Source organism: Cebidichthys violaceus, unplaced genomic scaffold (assembly GCF_023349555.1).
Source record: "Cebidichthys violaceus isolate CVI_PGR_0920_01 unplaced genomic scaffold, fCebVio1.0.p SCAF_79, whole genome shotgun sequence".
In the NCBI taxonomy this organism is placed as follows: domain Eukaryota; kingdom Metazoa; phylum Chordata; class Actinopteri; order Perciformes; family Stichaeidae; genus Cebidichthys; species Cebidichthys violaceus.
The window spans coordinates 375,563-387,306 of NW_027176963.1; the positions used below are offsets into that span (position 1 = coordinate 375,563).

The 11,744-nt window shown below is 39.7% G+C and overlaps 1 protein-coding gene across 1 annotated transcript; it reads left to right on the plus strand.

Moving 5' to 3' along the window:
- The first annotated feature begins 891 nt into the window (after positions 1–891).
- zgc:112980 (uncharacterized protein LOC503706 homolog) lies at positions 892–11,017 on the plus strand. The gene is made up of 20 exons (XM_068737434.1): positions 892–951; positions 1,097–1,256; positions 1,373–1,481; positions 1,566–1,659; positions 1,894–2,044; positions 2,137–2,254; positions 2,996–3,121; positions 3,313–3,375; positions 3,506–3,628; positions 3,814–3,969; positions 4,067–4,120; positions 4,813–5,039; positions 5,131–5,210; positions 5,946–6,023; positions 6,112–6,189; positions 6,283–6,387; positions 6,507–6,612; positions 9,721–9,745; positions 9,859–10,038; positions 10,847–11,017. Exons 2-19 carry the CDS (start codon positions 1,106–1,108, stop codon positions 9,872–9,874), a joined length of 1,860 nt encoding a protein of 619 aa, XP_068593535.1. The 5' UTR covers positions 892–951; positions 1,097–1,105; the 3' UTR covers positions 9,875–10,038; positions 10,847–11,017.
- Positions 11,018–11,744: the final 727 nt, after the last annotated feature.

The window sequence follows — 11,744 nt, forward strand, 5'->3', positions numbered from 1 at the left end:
AGGACGGAGGAAATGAGTTGTTAGGTGTCTAGCAATTAATAGATAAACTTTCTAAAGAATCTCTTCAGAGAGAAAATGTGGATGTGTCATTTGAAAAGAAGTGTTAGGAAATATGTAAGAATGAAATATGGCTTCATCTTTCAGTGACAGACTGATCAAAACAAGTTTACTTTTTAAAAAAGGGAAGAGGCAGTTAGGACTCAAGTGTTCCATTTTAAATAGAATAACAATCTAATGACTTCATTTTATTGAAGGACAGAAGAGCAAATTAAAAGAGCCGTTCACCTCCAGAGGATAATAAGCCTGATAGAAGGTTTTTAGGTTCAGTGAAGCTTCAATGATAGAGTGAAAAGAAGAGAAAAAAAGCCTTTTAACAGGCTGTGAATCTGTGAGTTAATTGATTATTGTGAAACAGGACTCAATGAAACGTGTTGTATGTTTCGGGACAATAATACAAAAGAAAGGGAGTTACACCTGACACAAACATTCTAGTATGCATTTATTTATTTTAAATAGAGAAACTAACTCTGCTTTATTAAATATTATTCATTCATCCGTTCATTTTTCTACTTTATGCATTCATCTACTGCTCCAGTAGGTGGCGGGTAACACACCTATACGCTGGTTTGCCAACCATTAATTGAGACAGCAAAGAAGAAAATGAAACGTCACATCCGGTACCGGTGAATTTGGGAGAACTCCGGGCGCCAAAAAAAACTTCTTTAATTTTGAACAACAAAGGTAAGACACGTGTTGCTAACAGAACTAAAACAACCATATCAACGTATTTTGTATCTATATTTCGTAGTAAAGAAGTACATTGTTAATGTTGACACAATATGCGACCGTTTTTTACACGTGTTTAACTTTCTGTTTCCTGCCTTGCGGAAAGCTAGCAAGCTTCTTAAAAGTACGATAATTAGTTTGTTCCGTTCTGGAAGCAAAGACACGGTAATGTCTCATCTACACGATGTGTCCCGTATATTTCACTGACATGAATCCGGTGTGACTCACTCACTCAGAAGAAGAAGAGACAACATCTTACACGACACATTGTGGGGATTGCCTTTTCTTTTCCCTGTGTTTTCCCTGCCAGACATTTCTGATGGGTACAGCGGTGGACACTGGAGAAATCATCATCCTCAGTGATGATGATGATGATGATGATGATGATGATGATGAAGACTGTGAAGAGGACATATCATGCAGTGATCAATCGGTTCTCATCGTGGAGGTGGAGGACGTGAATAAGAGTGGTAACAGCTGTGTTTACTGTCCACACCAGCAGCATGTGAAGGTTTTTAATGTTGTGAAAGGTCACCAGCTTCTTCTTCTTCTTCTTCTTCTTCTTCTTCTTCTTCTTGTGTTTCAGACTGTGGTGTACCTCCCAGTGCTCCGGATGACGACCTGGTCATCACCTTCTCCCGCCGCGCTGAGGTCCTGCCTCATGCACGCTACGACTGTCCCGTACACGCTTTTACGTGAGTGAATGGCAACACACATTTTGTGATTATACTGACCTCCATTAGAGATGATCACACCCTCCTCTCCTCTGTGCTGCTCAGGGCTACAGATTGTGAGATCAGTGCTCCTGCGGCCGGTAACCAGCTGATGTGTGATCAGTGCTTCTGCTACATCTGCGACAAGCTGGCGTCATCGGTATGTGTTGACTAGTCTTTAAACTATATATATATATATATATATATATATATATATATATATATATATATATAGCACGAACACAGACTTCAAAACTCCCTGAAGTGTCTTGAGATAAAGATAATTTCAAGTCTTGTTGTTTTTCCACTGTGTGTGTGTGTGTGTGTGTGTGTGTGTGTTGTGTGTGTGTGTGTGTGTGTGTGTGTGTGTGTGTGTGTGTGTGTGTGTGTTCAGTGTCAAATGTGGTGTTGCAGCGGTGTGTGTCACTGCAACAGCCACAAGAGGAGCGACTTCTGGAACAACCTGAGAAACAGCTTGCTGCTGGGAGGACTTAGGACTTTCAACCTAACTTTGTCTGAAATAGATTCTCACCTTCGACATGCAGGTTACTTAAAAATACAAATCCTCAGACTGAACCACTTGTTTGATTATTACACTTCATTTCACCGTCACTGGGTTTGTCTTCCTCTTGTCCAGACACGATGCTGCAGAGCTTCAAACAAGGGCTCTCTGTAAAGTTCTCGTCCTTCTTGGAGGGACAGACTTTGGAGCAATGCGGTCTGGACCAATCGAACCAGAAAGGCCTCGTCTTTGAGTGAGTGACGGAGCAGAGCTGTGCTATGATGTGGAGAGGACACTGAAATCCATCCAGATGATCTCGCACTATTTATGAATCGGGGATCTGTCATTTTTTTTGTAATACGCAAAAGTCATTAGGATTCATCCTTCTAACCATTAACGTCTGCACCAAATGAGCATCCAGTACCATGCGGTCGAAAGTATGCGGATACACAAACATTAAACCCATAAATAATTGTTGTTGTTTTTCACATTGTCATTCCAATACCCCCAACATGCTCTAGCATAAAGGGAACTCTCTAAAAACGTAATTCTTCTTATTTATCGAGCACAGAGGATGTAATCAAACATGTTATCCAGATGCATTGTGGGAAATGTAGGATCCAGTGTTTCTGGTTATTGACACATACTGGGGACTAAAAGTCAGGATGTCTGTTGCATTGATTTTGACAATTTAAAAAAAAAAAATATTTATGACTTCCATATAACTTTATGGAAGTGCAATAAGAAATTGCTGGAGCGCCCCTTACAGATTTCCTTTTTTAGGAAGAAGCGTAGCTCAAACCATCAAAAACAGTCCAGACTGAAAAATACACAAACGTATTTTGACAGAGACATCCACATGCAGTTGAAAATTAAAATTATGGCTTCAAATACACCAACTGTGGCTGTTTCACCAGTCTCACTTCACATCGTCTCCGACATTATTAACAAAAGTGAAATTTTTAGAATTAAATTTTTCTGTTTTGTTTTGCAGCTACACACCTGTGTACGAGTTTGTGTCATCGTTCCTGAACAAAGCAGATAAACAGGACGGCAGAGCTGCTGCCATCATGAGGCTGGGAGCCGCTCAGGACTTCATTAACCATTTTCAAGTCTCAGGGTACACACACACACACACACACACACACACACACACACACACACACACACACACACACACACACACACACACACACACACACACACACACACACACGCATGAATAGCATTTCCTGTTCTAGATTGTTTATCTTAACAGCTTTTTTTGCTCTCTGTGTAGTAATTTTCTATTGTTGATGTGATTCTCTACAGGACTTACATCTCACAGTCTCCCCTTGCTAATGCTTTTGAAGCCAGACTGCTGTTACTGCAGAGGTACACACGCACGCACGCACACACACACACGCACGCACGCGCGCGCACGCACGCACGCACGCAGAGAACCCATGTTGTGTCCTGCCTGAAACTAATTCATTTGGATATTTACCTTGTTTGGGTTTTCCAGGATAATAGCGTCTGTGCAGAGACAGATGGTGATGACCGATTTAACCCCGGAGTTCATCCACAAATTGCAGGATTTTTACAGGAGGTTCAATTTCCCCGCTGAGCTGAAGAGCGTGAAGAACAGGTGTGTGCGTCTTCAAACGTGTCTCTGAGGCAGCAGTTCATAAACACTTGTGTGTTTTTAATTCCCACGGTTACACATAAAAGCCTTTTCGTGTGTGTGTGTGTGTGTGTGTGTGTGTGTGTGTGTGTGTGTGTGTGTGTGTGTGTGCGCGTGTGCGTGTGCGCGTGTGCGTGCGTGTTCTTCAGCCTGTGTGTTCGTTCTTGGGATGACGTCCTGCTGGTGTCGGTGCTGAAGGGGCAGAACGTGACGGGGGTCCGCAGAGACAAAGGCAAGAAGGACCTCCTGATTGAACAGATTTCTGTAGTTCTATTGAGGACAGAACTACTACAGCGGCAGCGCAGGTACGACACATATAAACACACAAATATCTACACACACATTTTTGCCTTTCACAACTGCTAATAAAACCAAAGCTGGCTGTGTTCTTACCGTCTACAGGTACAGAGAATTGTATCGCTACCTACGAGTCGTCGAGAGCGACGATTCCCAACAGTGAGTGTTCAAATAGTCCCAAATATTCCAATGGTTTAGATTGAAGTATGAGGTTATATTTACAATATTGCCGTCAACTCTTGCGATGGCGCTATGCTGCAATTGATTCAAATGAATGAAGGGGCCACTGATTGTAATCGTCGGTCTCTATAAAGGCCGTTCAGGTGACGCGTTGCACTCATTTGCCTGCTTTCTGTTCTGCTCTTTATTTGCGTCCAGCTCGCCATCTGCAGCGGTAGTTTCACCATCTGTCTGATCTTAAATAAAAAAAAATAAAAAAGCTTTACTAGAATTGTCATATACATAGATGTACTTTCATTAAATTTGAGGATAGATGATCTGATTCTGCTAAATAATAAAACATGCGCCCCCTGCTGGCCAACCCTTTTTGATTTTCATGCCCTGAGAGAGTTGGTTGAGCAGACGCACATAATAATATCATAATGTTCAATTAAAATGATTCCCTCGGAGCGGAATTTTAATTTTATTAAAATATGCTGAAATTGAATTTACACATATTCTTCTAAGGATTTTCATTCATAATGATATTGATACATAAAAGCAAAGCTTATGAGGGTTCCCCTCTTTTTTAAATTAGTTATTACAATTGTAACCATAACATAACATAATCTCTTGCCTAGATTTATGCATCATTTAGACATGACCGGTGATTTGTTTTGTTTCTCCGGTAGTCTCCGGCAGATACAAGACCTCATCCCATTCTTCATGTGCATGGATGGGACCTTAACAGGCGGTCTGCACAGTTTGTTCCCCTCGGTGAACGCTCCCGCCTCACGCTTCACTCCACACCTCTTCCTCTTTTATCTCCGCGTCTTTGAAACGGCAACAGCACCAGAGCTAGTGGTCAGTCAGTCGGCACAGCTCTGCTTCTCTGATGCAGTCTGGCAGCCAATCAAAGGTCAGACATGTTCTGGATGAATTATAGATTTTTACTTTCTTACCTTTTTTTAAGAAAAAAAATAAAACGTCAAAGTGTCTTCTCTCTCTAGATGCTGTGCCACTTCCACATGTTGTGCTGGTGAGATTTGCTCTCCGGGTTCAGAGATGCTGCTCCGCCGTCTTCACTGACGTAAGTCTGCCAGATTATTGCGATGTTTTAAAATGTATTTTAGTGCTGGGCAACTTAATGCGTTATTATCGCAAGAAGAATACACGAGTTGTATGAAAAGGAGAGGACTACAAAAGCGACGGCGTTACAACGTGCACCAGCTGTTGCTCTCACTGGAGACTACTGGACAGTGCTGGGTAACCATAATCACCTCAGAGTTACAGTGCATTATACTGATGAACAGTGGGAGCTGCGTTCACATGCTCTGACTGTCATGAAAACAGAAGACAGACATTTTGCTGAAATGTGCGCAGAACATTTTATTCATGTTGCACAACAGTAGAACGTTTCAAATAAAGTCGGCACACTTAGCACAGATAGTGCAAGAAATATAACTGCTACTGTGTAAAGGGATATAATCAGAATCTAATATGTTTTATGGATTTTTTTGTGTTTCTTTTAAGCATTAAATAGTCTGGTACACACACACACACACACACACACACACACACACACACACACACACACACACACACACACACACACACACACACACACACAGTAGGTGTAGGACATGCTAGGAGCTAACCGGACCTCTCATCTGTCAAAGCTGTGTTTATTTTATGAGCTCCCAGACTGCACTTTTTTAAACATTTTAAATATTGTCTTTTTTAATTGACTTCTCCTTATGTGTATGAACATATGAATAAAGTTAGACTTGCTTGTGATTGTACGTCTGATACCTTTCTGATCCAGTCTCAGTGTTGGACCAGTTTACTCAAAGTCGTCAACACACTCACCGCTGTCCCAGAACCAAGCCCACAGTTTCTACACGTATGTATTCTTTGTTTATTAACAGCTTATTTTCCATTTGTTCACAGCAGTAGTTGTTTACATTCTGTCTCTCATGTCCGGACTTTAGGAATCGAAGGTTGTTGTGGAATCGATACTGCTCGACCAGCACGGGTCAAACATACACATCCCACGTTTCTTTCAGGAGGTGAGCGCGCTGTGATCTACACATGTACACGTGGATGTTACCAGCGGGTACTAAACTGTTAGTATGTGTGTGTGTGTGTGTTTGTGTCTACAGGTGTACCCAGATCAGGCTTTGCTGCTGTTGGTAACGGGGGCTTTAGGTTCGAGAATCGTGAGCGCTGCACTGAGTCCGGCCCTCCCTGTGCTCGACACGTTTAAGGTAACTCCTGTTTGCAGACATTTATTCCAAAGAGCTGAACGGTTTCCATGTTCCTTATCCCCATGAAGATGAAATGAAGATCCAAACGTTTCATCCAGTAACATTTCTCCGTCTCTCAGGATAACACGTGGGCTCTCAGGTGGCTGTGGGACCGTTTGTCCTCCAGCCCAGAACGGCTTAGATCCTTCTTACAGGAGATCTCACAGGAGGCGGAGCACACGACAGGTGTGTGGACGTCTTTCTCATAATAATGGATCAATGCACTGAACCCTCCACATGCTTGTGTGGTGGTTGAATCTTCACAAATAGGTCAAAAGTGATCAGTACTCAGATAGATAGATAGATAGATAGATAGATAGATAGATAGATAGATAGATATTAGTGCAAATAAGTTATTTGCTCTCATTGGCGACACCCGGTGGTAACAGGAAGGAACTGCACCAACTTCTTACCTCACAGGTCTGTGGCACAGCAGCACTTCCTGAAGACCTCGTGATTGAAAAGATTGCGTAACGTCAATGTCAGGAGTTAATCTTTTACAATTAGTCAGATACACACTTTATCAACATTTAGGTAAATGTAAATATATCAGACTCTGAGATGCACAAAAAAAGTTGGTCAGGACATCCCTTCTCTGAAGCTCTGCTTTCTAATGACATCAGAGCTGCAACTAACGGTTATTTTCATTATCAATTAAGCTGCCGATTATCCACAGACTCATGCTATTGTTTCAGATGTTCTTTGTTTTCAGGCTGGTTTTGTGGTTTTTGGAGCTAGTCGTGGTGAAACGTTAAATAGTGTTAACGTGTAACAGTGATACTATTTACCTGGAGAGGCTGGAAGGAGATTTACATTTATAAAACGTTACATTTCTACATAAAAAGATCTGGAGCTAACATTAGCAGATTGCTTTAGCACATCTGTACCTAACATAAGCACATTTATGCTACGCTAGCTACTGATGGTACACTGGATGTAAACGTGCTGCTTTTGCTTTTTAATGATTGTAACAGTCAATAAAGACCAACCCGGCTTTACAGGAACATCATCAGGTGATGTGGTTTCACTTTCACACTGTGATCTGTAGCTTTAGCTTCTAGCTTTATCTTTTTAACCTGTTTTCACTAACGAATCAGTTTGACATCCTGGATATATGCTTCAGACACGCGTCTGTCTGCTTCTCTCTGAAATTGCTTTTTTATTTACCAAAAAATGTACTATTTATTCAGAGTACAGTTAGTGACAGTGATAAGTTGGAACGAGTTTGGCTTTTTAACTTAAATGACAGTTTAGATTAATCCTAATTTTTCTCGATACATTTTCAGTGAGTCGACTAATTGATTAATTGTCTTATATCAGTACTACTTTTATTTACAATCTAGTAATCTATACTGATTTTATTTGACTTTTTATGACATTGTACTATGACTAACTTTTTTTGACATACTATACTTTGATTTTATGACATACTATAGTATGACTTTTTATGATATACTATGACTTTTCTCTCCATGACATACTATAATATAACCTTTTTAACATACTAGATTAAGATTTTCATGATTTTAATTGAAAAGATGCCGAAGAGAGGGTGAGTTTTTAGAACTTCGAAGGCTTTTGGCGTAAGACACTTCTCGGATATTTCTGATAACGTTTCACATGCATGCAATTATGTAACTATGTCTGTTGGTTTGGCCTATATCATTTTCAGAAGATATACCTCTGAACACGCCGTATGCATTTGAGAACGCAAAACATCCGGACATTCACAGAGCTTAATTTGATGTCATGCATTTTGCAGTGATTCGGGGGTAAAAACTAGAAGGCCTACTTTTAGGCTACACTTTGTAGCAATGAATTAGCACATTTAGCATATTAGTAATATATCATTAGTCGATGACGCGTGTTGACGTTGGGCTATCAGCTAATGACATATTGTAGCCGAGGGTTATGGTTCGCCTGTATTTTATAATAATAATACAATATTAAACACGGGGCTCCGTAATCCGCGCCAAAATGGCACCAACTTTATTTTCAGTCCAAAAAAAAAATCAATCTGCTATTTTTAGTTTTTGTGATTTTAAAAAGAAAAGAAAGTGACTGCATGTTTTCTGGTTCACAAGAAAGTAAAAACCAAATATAACTATTAGTTTGGCTTTTCTGCTTTTTTGTTGTGTTTTTGCAATGTGTGCAACGCTTTATCACTTTCCACGTGTCCTTACCAGATTCAAAGAACCGCTTTGTAAATCCTTTTATTTAATTTACAATTCTGAGGAATTTAATTGTGGCAAAGTAAATAAGATATAATAAGAAGGTGCATTACCGATGATAGAAAGACAGCCTGTTAAGAATGTAAAGTCGCCCTGAGCAGATCGCAGATTTGCTTTTGGAGGCTGTGGCAGGCTCAGTAAAGCTAGAGTTAAGTTATTGGTATCAGATAATACTTCAAAATCGAATGAATCCATTGGTACCAACCATGTCAAGTTAGCGTGTTGGGAGAGGGCTAAACACCGCTCCAAAGTTAGGCTACATTTTGGCACGGAATAACTAGCATAGCCGTGTTCTCGGGGGTTCCTTGACTTCTCCTCTCTAGATATGTCAGGGGACCCAAGACTCTCCCCGATACAGAAATGATCACTTTATGATAATCCCACACAGTTTTGGCCAGAAACATGCAGTATAAATGTGTTATTTTTGCATATTCTAAAAAGTATGTATTCAAATATGTCTGCATGATGGTGCCTAACCAGTCTTGGTATTGCATTGTATGACAGGAAGGGTGAGACTATTGTGGATCCATTGAGTCCAATTATATTTGTGTGTGATGTTAGTCCCCATAGTAGCCATTTCATATAGTGAGACTATTGACCCCACATAAAATGCATTATAAACCTTTTGTGACCTCTAAGATGATCACAGCCTCATGAAACCGTCTTATACAAACGTATACAATCATAGTATGTATGGATTCCTAGGTATATTGACAATAAGGTAATTAAAATGCGTCTTAATTCAAGCCTTCCTTAATTTGATTTTTTAAATATATTTACAATCTGATTCTTCCAATCTGGGTGCTATGCATGCTTCTAATCAGACATAGAGACATTATGAAGACAATAATACAATCTTATTGGTATTTGGTTGTAATTTGAATGTGTTAGATCATCCATTTAAAGATGTAAACAAGACAACACTTAATTTTTTACAGCAAGAATAAAAAGAATATTTCAATGACAATAATACACAGCCCTACCGTTATGGAATATGTTAATGTATAATATATATCAAGAAAATGTATGCTGTCATTACATTTTTGCCCTTTTGATTTTCTAGAGTACACTCATTCAAGTTATTTGGGGTAAGTAAACTAACCATTCAACTCTTTTTTTGGCCACATATGAATGTAATAATGTCTAACTATGCCCTTGACCATTACTTATGACTTTTTTTTTTTTTTTTTTTTCTCAATAGAACAAAACCAAAATGATTTTAATTGAACAGATTGTGGAGGAAGTTGACAATAAACAACAACAAGAAGCAGCAGCAGCAGAAGACACAAAAGGCTTCTGGGGTCGAGTGTGTACTGCCCTTGGGATTCCAAATAATAAAAGGAACCAATACAGAATTCAGAAATCCTATAGATTTCACAAGGTGTGTAAAATATGACAACTGGTTTCACTGGCATTTTATATTTATCTATACTTTTTTAGAAGTTATTACACTTTCATTTTTCTACAGTTTAGAAATGGTCCCAGCATACGTTATGAATTCCAGGTTGGGATTTTAGTGTATTTTTTCAAAATGTTCCCTTTACCCATACTGACTTTTCTTCTCACTTTTTATATTTTATAGAATTACTTTTTTGACATAGTATACTAGTATGTGTTGGACCATTTTATGACAAACTACACTAACTTTTTATGGCTTCTTTATGAAATACATTATGACTTTTTGAGACATGCTATGACCTTTTTAAAAAATACTTTAAAAAAAAATGATATACTATGGTGTTTTTATGATTTATTTATTTTTTATTTTTTTAATGACATACAACACTATGACTATTTTATGACATACTATACCGAGACTTTTTTGTGACTTAAGACACTGATTATTTGATCACATTCTATATGAATGAATGATTAAAGACTGAGGTCATTCGTAGATGTTTAAAGTAATAAAGCTGACGCTACACATTTCTTCTGTGAAGCTCAATGAAGTTGTTCATAGACTGTAACCTTTAAATGATATTGCTCTTGAAGGTTTATGAAACCACACTGTGGCTTCTCATCTTAAATAACAGTTACTCGATCAATCCCATATGTTCTCGGTTAATCTTCAGTGAGTGAACTAATTGATTCATTGGCTGATCCTCTCTCCCATCACACATAAAACAACCAAACTACAAGTGTTGCTTCTCTGATGTACATTTGATATAAAGCCTCTTTATAATCAACAGCTGATGCAACACGGCATGCTGGGAGAACGAGTTCCGTCTGAGGAACCGGAGGCTCCTCCTCCTCCTCCATCATCATCATCCTCCTCCTTCATCATTTCCTCCTCCTTCATCATCTCCTCCTCCTTCATCATCTCCTCCTCCTCCTTCATCTCCTCCTCCTTCATAATAAAGAATACCAAAGACCAGAGGTTCCCTTCTGTATATTTATTTTCTGCGCAGAAAAAGTTCAATCATCACATCAGAATGCGTACAGTCTCGGTGAGGAAGAACCTCGAAAAAAATGAATAAGCTTTCATTATGCAGAATGAGCAAAGGTGGGGGCCGATGGCCGATATTACAGACATTTTGGTCTCAGACTGATAGGAACAAGTGAAAACAAACTGCCAGCAACCAAAACAAGCAGCCCGAAGGCTTTGGCACTGGAATATTCTCACACAACATTCTCGAAACACAGTTAGTTATCTATGTGAACAGGCAAGAGAGAATCCTTCTTTTCTACAACAGAGACACAGTGGTGCAGTTCAATAAAGTTCAGAGCAGAAGTACTTATGCATTCATACATACATACTACGTGTACCACTGCTGTGGGCGGTTTGGGTGAGAGAGGGCGGGTCTGAGGAGCCGGTGATGCTGGTGCAGTCGGACCCCTCGTCGATGCTCAGCAGCCTGAGAGGAGCGCTGGGCGGAGACCACCGGTCAGCCTCAGCCGTGAAGTGGACGTGAAGGTCAGGCAGAGAGCGCACAGCCTGATGGACTTCAGACCACTGAGGCGTCGACTCCACTGCTTCTTCAACTAATAAAACCGTTTCACTGCACGTTAAAGAATATATTCGCAGCAGTTTTGTCCCTCATTCCTATAAGTAGTAACATTTTATCATCGAGCTATTCTCGAGATTCA